Below are 22,345 nucleotides of genomic sequence, written 5' to 3' on the forward strand. Positions count from 1 at the left end.
AATTCTTTGTTGTTGTTGCTGTTAAACGCAAAAAAAAAAAAAAAATTAGGTTAAAGTAATAAAACCAGAAACACATTAACGTTAAAATATATCTAAACCCATTTACCCTGAAATCGTAAAAGAAGCAATAGAAATTGCGATTATTACTGAGATCGTCACGTCTCCGCATGCGTATACCTTATTTTGTGACGGATTTACCATCATAGCTATATATCTATGTTTTTTAAGTAAATTTATATTTAAAAAGGTACATAACTTATACTGTTAAATCTGTATTGCGAAATTCCTGCCTATTCACTAAAGTTGTCGAAGATTCTCGAATGTAAGAATAAAAAATATATGCGTGAACGTAAACGCAAGTATATCGTCAGTATTGTTGTGCAGGCTGAAATTTCAAGAAACCCTTCTCACGACTAGAAATGTAACCAACGTGACGTGCCAAGAGACGATATGTATTATTGGTTTGCTGTAGTTGGGGTACTATAAATCTCAGAAGCTGTAATTGTGATTAACGCTTATTAATCGAGAACTTCAGATATTTGATTTAAAACATTTATAAATTTCGAACATTAAAAATGGTTCAACTTCAACTGATTCACATTAGAATTAGTATTTTTACGAGGACGTAATTTCAGCGGGGCCTAGGAATTCTCTTAATGGTTGCTATAGAAATAATATAATAAGTATTTCCAAACAGAGAGAGGATGTAACAAGGAAAGAAGATAGTGTGCAGTTCATATTTGTCTGACTTTGCGTCTGACTCGAGTAGTTTGTGTGAGTGTGTGTGTGTGATATAAACCTTTTTGTTGGTTGTTTATAACCACGAATTTATTGTTTGTACATAGAACCCATCTAAACCAGAAAGATAAAGTTTATCAGTCTCTCTGTCTGTCTCTCCTACAAAGTCATAGGTAATCGATGACGTCAAGGTTGACCTAGGAATAAAACAGTTCATTACTCGAAGCTTACAAATATCTCATCATGTCTGCGCTCTTTTCTGTTCGCCTGCTTTAATTAAACAAGCTGATAAGGCCTCGAGAGTCTTAAATGACGTGTTGTGCAGTTTGCGGCGTTCACCAGTGGTTTGGACTAGTTGACGTGACTTGAAATCAACTACCAACAGAAGACCAGTTATAATTATGATACTAGACGTCTGCATGCGAGATGCATCCTTTGTAGACGCTCATATAATCGAGTTGGATGATGGTGGAGAAAACTTAAAAATGTTTTGGTTTCGATTACTGTAAAAAAAAACAACAAATTAATTAAACGCACTATGTTTTATAGTAGTTTATAATACCCGCATGCTTTTATCCTCACGTGAAAAATGAGAGAGTGACACAAGCCCTTTTTTTTGACGTTTACGATTAAAATGTAGTTCTTAGTGAAACGCTAGAAACTGTATAACGTATGAATGAAAATCGATGTTATTATAATTAGTGACATTACTTTACTAGAGAGAAAGGAAATAGATGAATATAGTATGTAGGAAATGTCTTACAAAAGGAAATAGATGAATATAGTACGTAGGAAATGTCTTACAAATATTTGTTAGGTTCTGCGATCATTACAAGTATTTGTCAGTCATCGGTAATGACATTCCTACCGTTAGAAACTGCAGCTTAATAAGATTTTGCGAATTTATTCATTTGAATGCTATAAATATTCATTCATCGCGGAATTATGAAAATAAATCAAGACCTGGAACTAATTTTTCCACTCAGAAACGGTCCGACATGACCAGGTGATTAGAGCGCTCGACTCGTAAGCTGAGGGTCAGCAGTTCGAATATCCATCACACCAAACATGCTCGCTCTTTCAGCCATGGGTGGGTTGTAATGTGACAGTCAATCCGACTATTCTTTGGTAAAAAAAGCAACCCAAGAGTTAGCGGCGAGTGGTGATGACTAGCTGCCTTCCCTCTAAGTCTTACACTGTTACATTAGGGATGGATAGGGCAGATAACCCTCGTGTAACTTTGCGCAGAATTCAAAAACAAAAACAAACTTTGCGTGAAATTGAAAAAAAAATAAACGTTTCAAAAATGTTCATTATGTACAGAGCAAATCTCGTTTAATTAGTATTGATGGGTTAGTGATTACATCTTGTCATGGATCGATTACCACTGTCTCTTACGTCTTGTTTCCTTGAAGATGCGCCAACAGGTATTTTAATGTCTTACCTGTTGAAACGAGTATCATGTAGTAATGTAAATAATATGTTTATTTCTTAAAACAGGCCATACAATAACTAAGACGTAACTGAGGAAATAATCCTAAAACAGGTGAAAACAAAATGGTGGAAAGCATTTTAAACAAGAGAACAAAACGAAAACGATTCCGCTGAAACAAGAACAAACTTTACTGGCGCCATGTTTATTATATTTATGAATACCAACCACATAATAAGTGTTTCTTTACCTTTCAGTTTAGATAGGTGAGCATTTTATGTTAATCGAATTTTTTTTCATAATATTTAATGCTTTTCTTGGTCTGGTGCACGTGTAGATTTAACACAACTAGGTCTGGAGTGTGGCTAACTTGCTGTTTTCCTTGTTACACATTCATGTACGGTGTTGATGAACTCTCACATGGAAAGTGTCGCTGTGTAAATATGTGGTTTAATAGTATGTGTGTTTTCTAATGAGATTAATAGAATGTTATGAACAACTTAAGCATGTGTCCTTCCTATTTTAACTTGTGAAATAATCAAAGGAAATTGATGACAAGTGTACTCTGGGATGGATTAATCTTCTGTGGTCTTTATTTAGTGGCTAACTCTCTCAGTGTTGTACAAATTACCTGGTGAATTGTCTGTGTCCATCTGTTTTATGATAAAGAACTGCTTGTCTTATACTGTGACTCTGTGTCTAACTATTTCTTCAATACGATCAAATAGAAAGCTCAGTTTATCTCTGCATAACACACACTATCCTGTAAGTTATTAATCCTATTAGTTATTACTTTTACTGAACCTAAGATTACCAGAAAGTAAGGCACTAGAGTGACATATTAGTACCATGCTTCTGGAGTTTTGCTCTTTTGTGTTTTCTAACTTTATTTGTTCCTGTCTGCTCTCCTTATGTTATAATATTATAATTTTCTAGATGAGCGACTTGTGTGCGAGGGGACGAATTAGTTGCTAAAGGTGATTCGTTATCAAATAATGCATCACACTCTCGTGGATGAAAGTATACTGCTATTAATGTCTGTGGTGTTGGCCCTGTAATGTGACTTTGTGTTTCTTTTACAGTGAAGTGACTATACGAGACAGAGGAACTTTATTCTCTTGCATATATAACTCAGAACTAACTATAGATTTTTTTGGCCTTCAAATAATGCAAGCTACATAAAATCAAACATGAGATTTTATTATAGCAGTAACTGTTTGTTCGACTGATTAAAAATAGAAACTATTGCACGTGTATGGTTTTTTTTAAATCCTCAATAGATCTCTGTTGATTAAATCAAGCAAACGTAAACAACCTCTTCCCAGCTCAACATTCAAAGGTTTTACTAAAAATGGCTTCTGCTGAAGTCTCAGCCAGATAGTTTCCTTAAGCTGCAGAACTCAGTTGTAATGGTTGATACCGAGTCTGGGTAATCATTTGACAACTTGAAAGTCATAGTTCAAAGTTCAGTTACTGAAACACAGCCAGAGCTAAGTGGGCCAAAAATTTTGACATGGTTTAAAACTGAGTTATTTAACAGGCATGAGTTCAAGACTTCTAAGTAAGGTGGTTAATGAATACGGGGTCATTTTTATTAAGATTACAACACAGCTTTACACGTCAATCGTGCTTATTCGTAATTATTAAGAGTTTTTTGTTATTGTTTTTTTTACACAGCCGAATAAAGCCCACTCCAGAAAAATAAGTTTTTATTTGTAAGTTTTTATTTCCAACTAAAACCGAAGCAAGTCATCTGGATTTAGATACGAACATCATTCATTAAACACTTAAGATCAAAGTTTTCACCTCAACGGACACTTTCCAGTTACAGATTGTTAAAATGTTTACTACTCACAATTGATATTAGATTCGATATAATTTATTCAACATAACAACACTTCTTAAGTAGAGAAAGCTTTAAACCCGCTCGTATGTTTCTAGAAACAATATTTATCCTGTTGCATTTTAACCAAAATCCAATTAGTTTAGTTGTAGATTATACAATATTCTTGTATCTGATTAAATGTTTAGACGTTTTACACGTGACACAATAAAAAAACTCTCACCTTTAGATTTTTATACCTCTAGAATTTGTTTACGAAAATAGTAAACCGCTCTATTCTATCGATGTTTTAACTTCACCTTGATTTCAAGCTCTTATTACCCATGTGTGTTTATTTATAGCAAAGTCACATCGCGCTATCTGCTGAGCCTACCGAGTGGTATCGAACAACTAATTTTAGCGTTGTAAATCCGTAGACTTACCACTGTACCAGCGTGGAACCTCTTATCAACTTATTACGTCTGTTTAAAACTATTTATGTAACAGTTCCATATGTGGTATGACAATAAGTCACTAGATAATTTATGTCAGTGTTTGCTGGTTGCTTTCTTTGCGATATTTATTATTATTATAGCTTCTCTTTCTGAGTCTTATTATTATTATAGAACTTTCTCGAGGCTTAACGCATTTACTTTTCGGCTTTTTCAGAAGGTTTCATCTTATTTATTACTTCCTGTCTCGAGCTCCACGTGTTTTGTTACGTGACAGACGTTAATTTAAAATGAGAGTTGTTGTGTAAGAGACACTTCGTATTGTTTTCTCTATACTACATTTGACATTGTGATATGTATTTATATAACCGATATTCTAACTATTTATTGCAGGATATATTTAATTTATCTAGTATCTTATATCTATATAACGTTAGTGTTTGATTGCACTCTGGGTCTCTGCGTGTTTCAAGTTATGCACTGATTTGCACAATGAACCATCTGTGCTATGCCCTGCTCACCTAGTTTGGAAACCCAGTTTTTAGCTTGTTTTCTTGGTAATGTCCTGCTACTAGACTCCACATTTAAACAATTACACGTGCTGCAGTAATTTATATCAGATCCCAAGCTCAACTAAAGTTACACTCTCTGATCGGTTTAAGGGGTGTTCACTGGTTACAAGACGCTTTAAAGAAAGGTTTGAGATATTTTTGTTCATACACTGTTATATCAGGCGTATTGACGTGATGTTATTCAATGAATGTTAAATCTACGATAGTACTTGAAGCCAACGGCTAATGTGTGTGTGCGTGCGTGTGCGTTCTTTGAGAAAAGTATGTTCTATTTTGTAACAATTGTCACTTTCGTTACTACTGGCTAGAACGTTTAAGCCCATTTTCTTAGAGTGGCACAACGATCTGTCTGTACACTTACAACGTTAGAAACAGGGTCTCGATACCCGAGGTGAACAGAGCGCTGGTAGCCAGCCCAGTGTGCTGTTTTCTTCTTAACTTCAAATACGTTTCTTAACTATATTAATATAGAAGTTAGCTCTAATAAACATGTTTGCCCTGGTAGCTCTATCATTTAGAGTTAGTGAAGAAATCGCTGTGTTAGATAAATAAGAAAAATAACTAAGACAAAAGCCTATCAGGGTTTACACATTTAGGTTAATTTCTATTTGTTATTTTTTTGAATTTTAAAGCTATTCGAGAGCTATCTGCGCTATCCGTCCTTAATTTAGCAGTGTAAGACTAGAGGGAAGGCAGCTAATCATCACCACCCACCGCCAACTCTTGGGCTACTCGTTTACCAACGAATAGTGGGATTGACCGTCACATTATAACGCCCCCACGGCTGAAAGGGCGAGCATGTTTGGCGCGACGGGGATGCGAACCCGCGACCCTCAGATTACGAGTCGCACACCTTAACACACTTGGCCATGTCGGGCCGAGGTTAATTTCTATAGCGTGTGTTACCTTTCCATGCAGTATTGGAGCTTTACTCTTTTATTGTATAATAACAACACGTAAGTTACACTGAGGAAGTTTCTACTAGCTACTTTCGTCATCTGCACCAAGTTACTTTCGTCATCCGCACCAAGCTACTTTCGTCATCTGCACCAAACATTTCCATAAAAACCATAAAAACCGTTTCTGTGAAAGAAGAGTTGTTCTTCAGACCAATGTGGTCTGAATCTGATCAGTAGGCCCTCTATAAGCTTGTTTATGTGAAATATCTCATTTTTCGATATTTGGGAAATGTGTAATAGAATGGCTCCTTGTGCCTTCTCCTTAAATCATCTGTTTAAAGTGGTCACGTTTTGGTGGAGCTCTCGCCGCAGAACTTTGAATTGTTCCCTACGAATTGCTCTGTTTTACAAATTGTCTGATTGTCGGTGCAACGTAATGACAATAGCGTCCCAGTCGTTGAATTACACCAGAGATTCGCACTGAATGAAACGGCAAAATTTTGACGTATGGCTTGATAGATTGTTATAACTACGTACAGAACACCTGCACGAAAATGTTGAAAGCTAATCTACACACACACACACACACACACACACACACACACACACACACACACACACACACATACACACGTATAAATATATACACCCTTGTGCAAATTAATTGAAATAAGACGGAAAATTATGATTTTTTCAATTTTTTGCTTTTTATTTCTGAGAATCCAAAAATTACTCACAAATTAATACATGATATGGCCGCCTTTATTTTTCAGAAGATCATTAATCCGCTTTGGCATCGAGTCCACGAGTTGACTGCAATCTTTACTCATTTTTGGATCGCGGTACCACACCTCAATTATGGCCTCAATTAGCTTATCTTTTGTAGTACAGTCTTTTCCCCGAAGTCTTTCTTTAGAAATCGCCCAAAGATTTTCAATAAGATTTAAGTCCAGAGAGTTTCCAGGCCAGTCCAGCACCTTTATTCGCGTTGTATTCATAAAATTCTTCACAAGTTTCGATGTGTGGCACGGAGCCAGATCTTGCTGAAAAATGCCAGATCCATCTGGAAATCTCTTTTTCAATTCTGGAACGACTCTTCTCTGCAAAACTTCGATGTACTGTGGTCCTCGCATCACCCCTTCTACGATATGTAAGCCTCCGACGCCATAGTACCTGAAAAAGCACCAAAACATCTTCTTCAAGAAATGTTTTACGAACTGATTGATGTGAGATTCTCGAAGTTTCTCACCTGGAGATCTGCGAACATGCAGACTTCTTTGACCCTGTACGAAGAAATGAGTCTTGTCACTGAAGAACACCTTCCTTCATTGTTCTTGCATCCAGTTCTTGTATTTCAGACCCCACTGATACCGTTTTTTTCTTCATTGAGTTGGTAAGAAGTTGTTTTTTGACTGGTCTTCTTGCCCTTCTAAGGCAATTTCGAATGACGTAATATTCCTCAAAATTTCGTCATATATTCCAAAAATAGATCGACCCTACTGCAAAACGCAGCTAATGACGTCGTTTGTGTGTAAAAATGACTATTAAAGGAAATCAGCGGGTCCAGGAAGCCAACATCGGCCGCCATGCTGAAAATATTGTAAAATGACCATTCGTTTCAATTAATTTGCACAAGGGTGTATATTATGAGCAATTAACGGAGAGTAAAATTATCAGTTACTTGAACTGTGACAACATTAATGCACGGATATTAAAAAGGAATTTCAGTTACATATTCTATTAAGGAATTCAAAAAATTTAATGATGCGTGCTATTATTATTATTATTTAAAAAAGAAATTGTTCGGGAAAGATTATAATGTACCTGGACAAAAATATTTATAACACACTATCTAAATAAGTCAGAGTATTTTGTAATCAAATTCTATTGCTTATAGTTGTTGAATTACATGTTTCCGTGTGGAGAATTTGAAATAAATAAATGAAAAAGACGAGAAGAAATGAAACATGGCGGTTATATTGTGGAATAATTATAAACACAGTTACAACATCACGGCCATTGAACTTAGAAATCAGGACACTCTGACAGTTACGTCTCGTGCAATCCGCGTGAGTCTCTGCTGGGTACTTCTAACCCCTACAACTCCGTAAACACCGATGCTAAAATAAACACATCTTCTGAATAACTAACAACAGAGGAAAAGCTCCGAAAACCGCGGCTGTAGTGAGCGTAGCGTGGCACGAGAAAGTGTGGAGACCTCACAAGTTTCATGTAAAGATTTTTGAGAGCTAAAAGTGTTCTTTTTTAACATACAATGTGCAGGAAAAACATGTAAAAACGGAACGTGTTCCTTCTTGAAAAAAAAGACATTCCATGAGGAAACGTGCTCTGAGCGGAAAGCTTCGTGAAAACGGAACGTGTTCGGTGCTAAATAAACATTTGACAGCAAACGCGCGGTGTTTCGGAATCGAATATTATGCCATACGACGCGATATGTGAGAATGAAGCATATTTTGTGTTTAAATATGTTCATATTCAGAACGTAATATCTACATAAAGGATGGACAAAAGCAAATCACATAAGTAATAATGTAGATAAGTGAGAACAAAGCATGCTTTATATGAAAACATGATAACAAAACGTATTTTATGTAGAAAAATAACCAAGAACGTAACACCCTCAGCACAAAAAAACATGTGAGAACGAACCAGGATATACTCAGATAGCGTACAAGAACGAAACAGTCCGGCATGGCTAGGTGGTTAAGGCACTCAACTCGTATCTCTGAGGGTCGCGGGTTCGAACCTCCGTCACACCAAACATGCTCGCCCTTTCAGCCGTGATGACGTTATAATGTTATGGTCAATCCCACTATTCGTTGGTAAAAGAGTAGCGCAAGAGTTGGCGGTGGGTGGTGATGACTAACTGCCTTTCCTCTAGTCTTACACTGCTAAATTAGGGACGGCTAGCTCAGATAGCTCTCAAGTGGCTTTGCTCGAAATTCAAACCAAACCAAGAACGAGACACGTTTCGATCAGGAGATGTGTCAATTTAAAACGTGCGCAGTACAGAAAGTTTTCCAAGAACGAAACGTTTTTTTTTTCTTACAGAATGTGTTTCGTGTACAAAAATCTACTATGCTTTTTACAAAAGAACACATTTGAGATTCAAATGCATCTGAGTTCTAAGAAAATATTACAAAAAAGCACGTTGTTGACAGAGAGACGTGCGAGAACAAAATATCTTTGCCCTGCATAACTTAAGGGATTAGAGATGCGCACTAGAACGCATCGTGAGAAATTAGAGCTTGGTTTGTTTATTACAAGTAACTATATAAGAACTAAAGGAACTCCTTACAGAAACACGTATTAAAGCTGAACGCGTTCTTTGTTACAGAAGATACGAAAACGTTATCTATGCAAAACGAAATGCAAGAACCTAATGTGTTAAAATCGTATAAGATCCGTAAAAAGTTTCCTGGATAATAATATTTGAACATTAAGCATGTTTCGCGTAAAAAAAAAAAAAAAAAGACATGTAATTAAAAATAGTAGGTTTTCGAACTTTAATGGACGACAACTGTCAGTTTACTGAAAAGGGAACAACGTTTCGGCTTTATACCGAGGCTTTCTTCTGGAAGTAGGTCCTCAGTATATGGACACCGAAGCGTTGTTCCCTTGTCATTCAACGGGTGATTGTAATCGTGTTTAGTTCCAAACCTACTACATCTACTCTGCGTAAAGTTCAACACAAACATAAAGTACTAAGCAACGTGTTTGGTGTTAAAAGGTTTTCTAAGGTTGATTATGTATAGAGCATGCGCGAAAGTAGCATACCACGTGCATAACGACACATATACAAACCAAAGTGCTCTCTCTTCAAAGAGATATGCAAGGATGCACTGTCGTATATATGCTTAAATATTTTTGAGAACAGAGTGTGTGTGTGTGTGTGTACCAAACGTCTTGCGCGTACTTACTCTTATAACATACCAAAGGTTGGATTCATATTTTGGTTTGGTTTCTTTGGAATTTGACGCAAAGCCATATGAGGGCTATCTGCGCTCCACATTTTGGAAGAATAACTCAGCGAGTCTTCCGCTGGGATAGCGGTAAGTCTTCGGGTTTACATTACTAAAATCAGGAGTTCGATTCCCCTCGATGGACACAGCAGATAACCCAATTTGGCTTTTTATAAGAAAACACACATACACATTTAGCACACATATGTCAGTACCCCTGCTATAAGACTACCCTGTATAACACTAGAACTTGATTAAGTTATGCAGAAGCGATTCTTAAGTTCTGGTATAAAATAAGAATCAGTCTTACTTTTTCAGTTCTTGTTCACCTAGGCCAGACTCATTTTTTAATACAATTAGTTTATAGAATTACTAATTTTTCTTTAATAAATCTGTCGAAATAGATGACCAAAATTTGAAAACAAGAAAATTTAATTTTTTAATGAAAATTCAAACTAACTTTAACTTAAACGTTCAGAAATAAATAAATATAAAAGATATAATAATTTAACATACTAAGATTGCTGATTGAGATAAGGAAAGCCTAAAAATAATTAAAAATAAGAAAACCTGGGATGTTAAAAAACACGAGAAGAGAGAAACAGCAGAAGTCACCGAAACATGTATTTTGTTTTACCAGATTTAGCAGATCAATTACAATTTTAAGAAAATTCATTTGACTGAGAGGAAAATTACTTTTTGGTGGAGAAATTTCAAGGAAAAAAATTAAATAATTTATAAGTTTAGAAAAAAAACTGCACCTTACCCCACGTAGTGGCCCGGCATGGCCAAACGTGTTAAGGCGTGCGACTTGTAATCTGAGGGTCGCGGGTTCGCATCCCTGTCGCACCAAACATGCTCGCCCCTTTCAGCCGTGGGGGCGATATAATGTGACGGTCAATCTCCACTATTCGTTGGTAAAAGAGTAGCCCAAGAGTTGGTGGTGGGTAGTGATGACTAGCTGCCTTCCCTCTAGTCTTACACTGCTAAATTAGGGACGGCTAGCTCAGATAGCCCTCGAGTCGCTTTGTGCAAAATTCAAAAACAAACCCCACGTAGTAAGTTTATAATACAAATTAATTATTTTATATCTTCTAAAGAACAGTATGATATACAGGCTGAAACTAGAAGGAACGCGTCACGAATTAAAACTTTTTCTAGCCTAATGTTAAACTTAAACGAACCTAAGCACAGACAAAGATAAAAAACAAAAAAGAGACAAACATTATGATGAAAAAAGAAATTTATATAAAAGGGAAAAATAACAACGTTGTATCTCTAGAAGAAGGGTTTTATTGTAAACAAATGTGTGGAAGATTGAATGAAGCTTTAAAAATGAGGTGTAAATGAACAAAATCAGAACGTGTAAGTAAGGACTTTCTTTTTCGAATTTCGCGCAAATTTACTCGAGGGCGGTCTGCGCTAGCTTTCCCTAATTTAGCAGTGTAAGACTAGAGGGAAGACAGCTAGTCATCACCACCCACCGCTAACTCTTGGGCCACTCTTTTACCAACGAATAGTGGGATTGACCGTAACATTATAACGCCCCCACGGCTGATATAGCGAGCATATTTGGTACGACCGGGATTCGAACCCGCGACCCTCGGATTACGAGGTCGAACGCCTTAACCCACCTTGCCATGGCGGGCTGAAAGTAAGAACTAACCTAGAATATCGAAAACAAAATTGGGTTACAAAATTTGCCAAGGAATAAAGAAGTTTTGCGACATGGTGTTAAGTTCCAGGAAACCTCTGAAAAGTTGGTTCTTAACGATTTATGGTAATAATTGGTGGTTGTGACCGTAACTTATAAAGGACATGCAAGCTAAGTCGTACAAAGAAAACTTTGGAATCTGAAAATAGTGTTTCGAGATGTTTGTTTACTGTTGTTAAGCACAAAGCTATACAATGGTCTATACGTGTTATGGCCATTACAAGTATTTAAACCCGGGTTTCACAGTTACAAGCCCTCAGTTTCATTGGGGCACTTCGAGATGTGACACGGACATTACGATACATATTTTAAAATACTCAGAGCATGATTTTAGTACCTATAGGCTTGTTTCGTTGTCATTCAAACATTCAGACTTGGAGGTTTGAAGAGAGACCGGAAAGAAACGAAAACAGTTATAGGAGGTGAGAACTGAATCTGTAGAAATAAAACGCTTTAACTGGTGCCGTAGAAGCTTTCAAAACGTGAAATATTAAGAAGGGTTCTACAGATTTTATGAAATCAGGTTATTAAAGAGAGGATGCTTTTAGGCTCTTAGTAATAAATTAAGACAAATATAATTATTCTTTGAAATTAATTTCTAGTGACTTCAGAATCTAAATTATTCGGTTCTTGTTAAAACGGAACATTTCTGGCTAAATGGCGATAACAGTACCTCAGAGTTTTGGCTCTGAGTGAAACCAGGAGTGGAACACAACTGTTTGTTTATTTTAAATTTCGCGCAAATATCTGCTATCTGCGCTAGCCGTCCCTAATTTAGCATTGTAAGACTAGAGGGAAGACGGCTAGTCATCGCTCACTCACCGCCAACTATTGGGTTACTCTTTTAACAACGAATAGTGGGATTGACCGTAACATTATAACGCCCCCACGGCTGAAAGGGCGAGCATGTTTGGTGCGACCAGGATTCGAACCCGAGAGAACACAACTGAGATTGAATGACTTGGAATTAAAAGAGGATCTGTGTGATACTTCTCTGCAAAATTAATACAAATATAATTATTCCTTGAAATTAATTTCTAGTAACTTCAGAATTTGGACTCATACGGAAAAGATTTATAATCATTTGGAATTTAAATGTTATTATTTTTGTTTTTATCCTTATAATTTCACATTGTTTTCAAATTATGACTTTTCAATTTTTAAAATAATTGTAGGCTTTATGTGAAGAATATCCGATTCCTTCTCCGAATTCTTAAATGTTTGTTTTAAAATGGCATGACATACGATAAGTATGAGGGTTCATAACACTAAAAATCAGGCTTAAATACTTACGGTAGGCACAGCACAGATAGCCAACCCATGGTGTCGCTTTCTTCTTAACAACATAGAAACAAAGGTTATTCATACACTAAGTATTATGCATCAGTTGATGAAAGGGTTTTTAATAAAACAAGAGTGAAAGAAAAATTTAGATAAAAGTACCACCAGTATCTTCAATATTACTTCCATTAATTATTGGGGACTTTCTCTACCTTTCAGTGTTTGTTTTTGTCAGTTCTTTACAATATTGATTGTTTATTTGTATTTAAGCGCAGAGCGACCCAACGGGCTATCCGCACTTTCCTTATCACGGGTATCGAAATCCGATTTGTAACATATAAACTCTCAACCTTACCTCTGAGAAGGCGAGATAAATATGTTTATAATGAATGTTGTAACGGGCAGAAACAAAATTACACAGTTTGGTGCAATACGTGGGCCCTATCGGTACTGAACGATATGAAAAGTCAGTTATTTAAGGATGTACCTCATAATGGCTGGGTTAAATATTCGTTTAGACTATTAAAAATATAGGGATTAATTGACTGTATTGTTTGTTTATATTTGAGTTTTTTTTTGTTTTTTTTTTACCACAGAGCTACACAATAAGGTACCTATGATTTGTCAACTGAGTTGCCTCGTATCTCTTACTTTTGCGTTGTGAAACTCACTTCCGACCAAGCGGGGAAGGCCGGCATGACCAGGTGGTTAAGGTATTCGACTCGTAATTTGAGGGTCGCAGGTTCGAATCCCTGTCACACCAAACGTGCCCGCCCTTTCAGCCGGGGGGGGGGCGTTATAAATGTGACGTTCAATCCCACTATTCATTAGTAAAAGAATAGCCCAAGAGTTGGCAGTGGGTTATGATGACTAGCTGCCTTCCCTGTAGACTTACACTGCTAAATTAGGGACGGCTAGCGCAGATAGCCCTCGAGTAGCTTTGTGCGAAATTCAAAACAAACAAACTGTTAGAACATTCGTTTTCCTACCGTTTGAAAAGCTGTGCACACTGACCAAACTCAACATTCACTTTTGAAATGACGGGAGAACAGACATGAATAATGTTTATATGAAATTTTATTTCAAAACTAGGATACTTTACACTAAATTGTTAGGAGTTAATCACACTATTATTCACAGCTCAAAACGTGACGTAACTAAAAGAATACAAATGTAGATTTACTGTATATTATTATTAAACGGCTCTTAGCGTAACTGAAGTACTCAAGAAAAACTTGTAACGGTGGACGGTATAAGTAACAGAGGGGTTTGGCTCTGAGTGAAACCAAGAATACAACAAAATTAACCTTTTTGAAGTCCATAAAATAATTCAAATTGATAGATTAACTTAAAATTACCAGTCACTGGGGACGGGTATTTTTGTCTGTATGTATTAGCTAAACGAGACAAGAGTTTTCGCTGCTAAATACGTCAAAACGTATTTAGTTTAATTATTACCTACTCTGTTTTAAATCCAAGTTTGCTACATAATTGTAAGAATCAACAAATTTTTAACATTTCCTATAGCAACTGTACAACTTTCTAAGCCTCAGGTTGCCGTTATAGCTGGTATTAACAAATAACGTGAGGTGATAAAAACCTTTTAAATAAATAAAAATGTTGTTGCGAAAATGTGATGATCCAATTGAAACAGTTTAAAAAGTTTGTAACACGGATAACACGGAATTTTTACAATTGTGAGCCCCCCATAGTGGCACAGCGGTATGTCTGCAGACTGACAATGCTAGAATCCGAGTTTCGATACCCGTGGTGGAAAGAGCACAGATAGTCCATTGTATAACTCTGTGCTCAATGACAAACAACAACAACGACAAAATGTGAGAATAAAGTATTATTGTTGTGGTTCTAACTTAGCGGCTGTAGATTTGGAGTGACAATATTATCCGAGAGTAACTAGAAAGGCATGCAAATTAATTTATAAATACGGAACTTACAATGAGAACACACTTTATTTTTCATTCATTTTTTTTCATCAAGAAGTTATTTTTCATTTGGCGCACAGCTAGTTACACAATGGGATATACGGAGAAGCAGCCCATCGGAGGATACCCGTAAAGCTACACAAATGGCTGTATAAAAATAGCCGCTCCCATGTTTCTTGTGATAGACTAGTAAGAAGGTGGCTGGTTAAAATCATTCACCGTCATCGCTTCTTTGATCGAATAATGAGATTTCTGGTTGTGTGTTGCGAGCCATAAACTTATGGATTTAAAATCTAAGAATAGCGACTTCTGGGCCACATTGTCACATAACAAAGAAGACAAAAATATGATAAAAAAGTTATATTTTTCTTGCTATGTTACATGAAAATTATAAAAATATTTTAATCCTATTAGAAATGATTTATTTAATATACATATAAAATCAGATTTGTTTGTTTGTTTATTTTTGAATTTCGCGCAAAACTACTCGAGGGCTATCTGCGCTAGCCGTCCGTAATTTAGCAGTGTAAGACTAGAGGAAAAGTAGCTAGTCATCAACACTGACCGCCAACTTTTGGGCTACTCTTTTACCAACAAATAGTGGGATTGACCATCATATTTTTACGACCCCACGACCGAAAGGGTGAGCATGTTTGGTGTGACAGCGATTCGAACCAGCGACCCTCAGATTACGAGTCGAGTGCTTTAACTTTCTGGCCATGCCGGGCCTAAAATCAGATTTTGTTTATAATTAGGATATACATATAATTTACTTTTTTATTGCTTGTTGATTCATTTATGTCGATAAAACAAGTAGTTTGAGATTGAAAATAAATTTATATCAAGGTGGTATGAAATATTCAGAAACAAAAATCTCGACTCTAGCTATTAAACGTGTTAAGATTCTTTGTGTGTATGTGTGTGTGGGGGGGTCCATCACGCAATTTTCAAACGCGACACTAAAACAGTTCAGTCAGGTCAGTCCCGAAGCTTTGAACTGGTCACTAAAGATTCTGGACGTCAACCATCTTAAGTTCCTGATGAACAGACATGTAGTTTGGTGTGAGAAAAGGAGGAAATGTTACCATACCTGATTATATTTCATTAATTCATGCAGCACAGTACTGTCCACGTTCCCCAACAAGAAACCAATAGTGTAGCCACTGGTGTATCTGAGCGGATCACGGCCTGTCCAGTCAGCACCCTGGCCCACCCCATTCAGAGTGTCCAAATACATCACACTTCGTTGTTGTTTTTCAAGCTTGTACACCTTCTCTCTGCCCTTCGTAACACCGAACCCAACATTCTACAGGTTGTTATGAATCCAACCTCTGTCCGTTTATCAGAAACAAAGCAAGCACAAATTGGCGGGATTCAGAGCTCCAAGTATTTGTTACTCTATTGTTCTCTCGTCTTGCAATCAGTGGTTAAGTTACTCTTTTTATGAGATTTGAACTTGTTTTGGATTTTTTTTTAACCTAAAGGGAGAAACACTGTAATCAATTCTAAAAGTACCTCGATTGTTTGTGGATTGATGCAAATGATATTACTTCCTTCCAGTACCATCTCAAATGGTACTTTAAGTAACGTGTGTAATTTTAGAAAACACAATAGGACTTGGTATATTATTTTTATTGTTTATTTTTAGAGACCTCATTAGCTCCCCGCTGGTACAGTGGTAAGTCTACGGATTTACAACGCTAAACTCAGGGGTCCGATTCCCCTCGGTAGACTCGGCAGATAGCCCAATGTGGATTTGCTATAATAAAAACACACACATACATAGTCCTCATTAGTGGTAAGAGATTCATTGTACAAGTAGTTGGGAGGCGAAATCACAAAGAAGGTAGAATCTATTTTTATCAATAAGGGGACACGAAAAAATAAACACGCAGGTTCAAAGTCTAGCATGCTGGGTCAAATTCAATCCAATGATAAATAAATCAAGGTCATACACAATAAGCATAGCCCGGTGGTAAATGTACTCGACTCGTAACCTGAGGGTTGCGGGTTCAAATCCTCCTTACACCAAACATGCTCGCCCTTTTAGCCGTGGAGGGCGTTATGATATATTGGTCAATCCCATTATTAGTTGGTGGTGACCAGCTGTTTTCCCTCTAGTCTATACTGCTAAATTAGAGACAGCTGGCACAGATAGCAAGCTCTCTTGTAACTTTGCGCGAAATTCAAAACAAATCAAACCAAACCATACATGATAAAGGTTAATAAATGTCAGTTAAATGACTGCTTATTATTTACATTACATACAATAATGATGAATTTCGCGAAAAGCTAAACGAGGGATATCTGCGCTAGCCGTCCCTAATTTAGCAGTGAAAGACCAGACGTAAGGCAGCTAGCTAGTTATTACCACCCACAGCAATCTCTTGGGCTACTCTTTTACCAACGAATAGTGTGAGTGACCGTTACATTATAACGCTTTCACGGCTAAAAGGGCAAACATGTTTGGTTGGAGGGGATCTGAACCTACGACCATCAGATTGCGGGTCAAACGTCCTAACCACCTGGCCATGCCGGGCAGTATAGGTATCTTCTGAAAAGCCTGTGACTGGAAGAAGATAGGAGTACATAACCTCAACCATATTACCTCTGCCGCATCCAACTCTTATCACTATGGCAATATCATATTTTGTTTTACATCGTGTACAAAGTGAGACACATAAATGGATGGCATCGTAGAACAAACGTCTCCTGTAAAATAAGATGCAATACGAGGACATTAGGTATTTGCTAATCTCCACGAGTGAGCGTCCACTGTGTGCAAGGCACTTCAAATCTCTAATTACATGGCCACCAGAATTTCTTATCTATGCTATTAAAATAGGCGGTTTTGTTTTGTTTCTCTCGTTAAGGCTAACTCGAGCACGTGGCGTTCTATACGAATTCACGTAGACTCTACTGCATAAGTAATAGCCGGTCTGCCACAGGCCACAGCGTTCACGATCAATATGAAAGAGCTGTTTCCTCGACATCGTAGGAAAAGGTCACATTCATAGTGACACGGTCATTAAACTTGAAACTAATTCTAATACATCTTGATAACCCGCAAACTTGTGGGTAGTCAGATACAGAAAGACGTAACATTCGCTCAAAATATACAGTAATTTAATAAAGTATGAACCAGAAATAGACATGCATATCAGCCACTGACGACACTAACATAGGGCAGTGTAAGAAGCGCATACTCCATTTTACTTGTCACAAGCACGGCCACTGACTGACAAAACGGTCATAAAATCCTGCAGCCAAAATAGACCGTTAACATGTTTCAGAAATTTATTTTTAAATAACAGTTTTAGTTAAATATTAAAGATGAAATTATATTGTTCAACAAAAATGCTGATTTAGTATTTTTCTTGTTTTTTTTGTATGATTTTAGTAACTTCACGTGGTTTTTTTTAGTGCGTTGTTGTTTTACGTCTCGAACCTTCATTTTTTAAACTAGACGTAGAATATATTATAAATTCGGAAACATTTACGTAGTACGTTTTTGTGTGTAGTCTCCCAGAAAGATACACAAAGAGTTTATCTGTGCTCTGCCCACCACGGGTATCGAAACCCGATTTCTAGCATTGCAAGTCCGCAGACATACCGCTATGAGTCTTGGTAGTAAGGAAATGCACATCGAAGTAGTTTTCAGAATATTGCACACAATTAATATAAAGCTGTTAAACAATCTTACAGCTAATATATATATATATATATACAAATAAACGGTAAGATCTGTTTTGCCAATATCATTAGTATTGTAGTCTGAGCTGGTCATAAACCTTGAATCGAAAAAAAATAAAAAAACAGGGGGGGAAAACAAACCAAACTTAAGACCACCACCATGGTGATTTTAAAACTTTATATCTTAAGTATATTTTGTTAGTCGGTGGTAACGTTCTGAGAACTTGTTTTATTTTCATGAAACTGATACTTTCTTAATGAACTTTGGATAAAAGGAAAAGCGACTGCTTGTTTTACTTTGTTTATATTCTTTTTGTGTAATATTTGTAAAGCGTATTTACTTCTGAATCGATCATTAAGTGGGATGTCACGTGACCACGTCAGATTCTACAGAGTTTAATCGATAATACGAAACGTGTATCAGAGCTGAGAACATTTTATTCTGAAAAAATGTGCAGTGCTCCTCGGACTTAGGACTCCCTTATACGCGGGGGAAAATACCGTCAGTATGAGATGGGCTGTGCAAATGAGGGGGGGGGTATACGGAACCAATGTAAAATAATGAGAACACTAATATGGAACGTAACCGCTAGGGGGAGAAGTGACATTGCGTAACGTAGACTATGTAGAATTAATGCTGGAGAACAACAAAATCAATAGGGAAAGTACAGGAAATATGTAAGAATATAGAATATGGAAGTGTTAGAATAACATTTTAAGATGCGTCAAACTTAACCAGTATGCTACACTAGGAACTCATTGAATATAAATATAGCTAGAGAAACGAGTGAGGTGGATAATTAGTGTAGAAATGTGTTTTTAAAAGATGCAAACACTTCAAGAAATAAGCTAATTTGAAAGTAAAAAGTGCATAGTGTACGGCTCTATGAAACCCACTGTTATTCCTTTGGTTTGAACTTGACAAGGATTACTGATGAAGAGGATTCCGTGAAGCCGGTGTAATTCAGTGACACATGGTAAACCTAATGATATACTGAGCCTGGTGTTTATTTCTTAGCTAAGAGTTATCTCACTTGTGTCATCTGTTATACCATTTCTAAACCCCCTCGGTGGACTCAGCAGATAGCTCGATGTGGCTTTGCTATAAGAAAACATACACACACACATCTGTTCCTAACCAGAAGTACCACTCTGACCGGAAGGCGCTCGACTTGTAATCTGAGAGTCGTGATTTTGAATACCCGTCACATCAAACATGTTCGCCCTTTCAGACGTGGGAGCGATTTAATGTGACCGTCAATCACACTATTCGTTGGTAAGAATAGCCGAAGACTTGGCGGTGGGTGGTGATGACTAGTTGCCTTCCCTCTAGTCTTACACTACTAAATTAGGGACGACTAGCACAGATAGCCCTCGAGTAGCTTTGTGCGAAATTCAAAAAAACAAACAAGCCTTCCCTCTAGTCTTATACTGCTAAATTAGGGACGGCTAGCGCAGATTAGTCCTCGTGTAGTTTTGCGCGAAATTCAAAAACAAACAAGCAAATTGAATGGAAAGAACAGCACGTGCTCTTCGACAGTGAAGTTACCAATACCCTATATAATTTTCTTGTAGTTTATATAAACCCGTCTAAGGGTTTGCAGGCATTTAAACATTAAAACAATCCAACAAAAAATGTGTACTTTAAGAAAGCGGTAGGATCCTAAATTTGTCAAGACTACTGATGAATTTTAAGTCTGACTGGATTCAACATTTAAAAAAAAAAGAATCCAAATGAAATACAATGTTTCATTAATAGCAGCATAGAAGCCTAAATAAAGTTGTCATAATCAGGAAAATAATAATCATAATAAACTTGTTCACGACGTTAGAAAAACATGTATGTTCAAGATGTCTTGATAGAAATAAATAAAAACCCGATAACCCGAGCGCTTTCCAAAGGTGGACCTTTTTTCTTCAAGGACAACCTGGGAATGTTCCTGAAGTGTATCAAGCAACCCCAGTGTGAACGGTAGAAAACTGTATTAATAATTCTGAGAACTTAAGAGTGAAATAAAAAAAAACAACAGTATTTTATGTGAAACACATTACATTTACTATATCAGTGCCGACGAAACCTATCATCCAATACAGGACTCATCAGAATAGCTACAACACAACAGATGCAGTAGTGGTCTAGGTGCTAGACGTCAACGCGTACTTACTTCTGACATAGTGACAGATGTTTGTTGCTTTAAAAAAAAACAAAACGTTTAGCAAACATCACTGGTTTTGTTTTTACAACTGACTATGAAATCAGTTAACGTACTCTATTATTATAATGAAATCAGTTAACGTACTCTATTATTATAATGAAATCAGTTTACGTACTCTATTATTATAATGAAATCAGTATACGTACTCTATTATTATAATGAAATCAGTTAGCGTACTCTATTATTATAATGAAATCAGTTAGCGTACTCTATTATTATAATGAAATCAGTTAGCGTACTCTATTATTATAATGAAATCAGTTAGCGTACTCTATTATTATAATGAAATTAGTTAGCGTACTCTATTATTATAATGAAATCAGTTAACGTACTCTATTATTATAATGAAATCAGTTAACGTACTCTATTATTATAATATTGATGAGGAAACGAGTAATGGGAACGTGTGATCTAAAACTAAACATTCGAGTAAGATCGGTTATCCTAGAAATATGCTACTTTTGTTTATTCAAGTTGTATGTATAAGGTAACAACTACTTGATCAGAGTTAATAAAATATTTGTTTGTTGCTATAAAGTTATATAAATAGAACTACAAAGAGCGTTTTGTTTGTAAAGAAATATATTTTATAGAGAAAAATTATATTAACTAAGAAGAACTAGAAACTGAAAGAGATATAACAGTTTCTAATAAAAGATTTTTAATTAATTAATATTTTGAAGACTGATGACCAGAACAGACTGAAGGATGAAATAGGCACTGTTACGTCACCACACGTTCATCACATTATCTACATATTTACATCACAAGGATGCAACACCTATAAACGTCAAACTTCACAATAGCTGATAATATGTGTTCGTTTTTTTACTAAATTTTTCTCTGATAAACAACATTTACATAATATATTAACAAAAACACAGAAGCGTAACAAATATGGTGTCACATCCTTCATCCTTTTGTCAGTTGTTTTTTTTTCCCACCTTACAATTCGACTGAAAGTAATAAACAACACATTGATAATCGCAGCCTGAAGAGACGACGCCTTCTCATTTTACGATCCTCTCAGATTTATCACTGAATGTTTCGAACGTGTCAAATCGTTCGCGAAGAGAAATCACATAAAAACACCTTTGTTAGATTTACATACGCCTTGCTTAACAATGGCTAATCGATACAAACCTAACTTAAAGTTCTCACGTAATTTCTACAACGTGGGCGTCCCGTGATTCCATACATAACTTTGTCCGTCACATATTAAGTATCACGATTACGTCACTCAATTATCTTAGCGTTACAGTTTCGATACCCAAAATATCTCTGATGTTGTTGTCCAGTCGTACCACGTCAATGGTTGTGCTTCCATCATTGGTTGCATCTGCTAAAAGACTGTCCAATCTTGTGCCCGTCAGAAGTTGACTACAGGTGGCGCTTGTTTCAATTTCATGCTTGGGGATTGGAAATATTTCAGGGTAACTGTACATTGAGAGAAACTGTTCTTTTGTCAGACCAGTGTTATTTAGAACATCAACAAGTCGAAGACAGTTACACATCCTGTAAATAAAAAGAAAACAATCTATATGTATATATACATTGTACCGTTACTTAAACCTATTTTGAAAATTCAGTTCACAATGCC

At 36.4% G+C, this 22,345-nt stretch overlaps 1 protein-coding gene across 5 annotated transcripts in view; it reads right to left on the bottom strand.

Annotated features, from left to right (window-relative positions):
* Nucleotides 1-13,952: 13,952 nt before the first annotated feature.
* The window catches only part of LOC143256586 (uncharacterized), a 36,195-nt gene continuing 27,802 nt past the window's right edge, over nt 13,953-22,345 (bottom strand). For 4 of the 5 annotated variants that reach the window (XM_076513977.1, XM_076513976.1, XM_076513975.1 and 1 more), the window contains one exon: nt 13,953-22,260. In XM_076513977.1, the coding sequence (XP_076370092.1) occupies nt 22,252-22,260 (9 nt within the window). In that variant the 3' untranslated portion in view covers nt 13,953-22,251. The remainder of the gene's footprint in view (nt 22,261-22,345) is intronic. The other variant, XM_076513978.1, reaches the window with a different exon arrangement.

The sequence above is a fragment of the Tachypleus tridentatus genome, chromosome 7 (assembly GCF_004210375.1).
Source record: "Tachypleus tridentatus isolate NWPU-2018 chromosome 7, ASM421037v1, whole genome shotgun sequence".
Classification (NCBI taxonomy): Eukaryota; Metazoa; Arthropoda; class Merostomata; order Xiphosura; family Limulidae; genus Tachypleus; species Tachypleus tridentatus.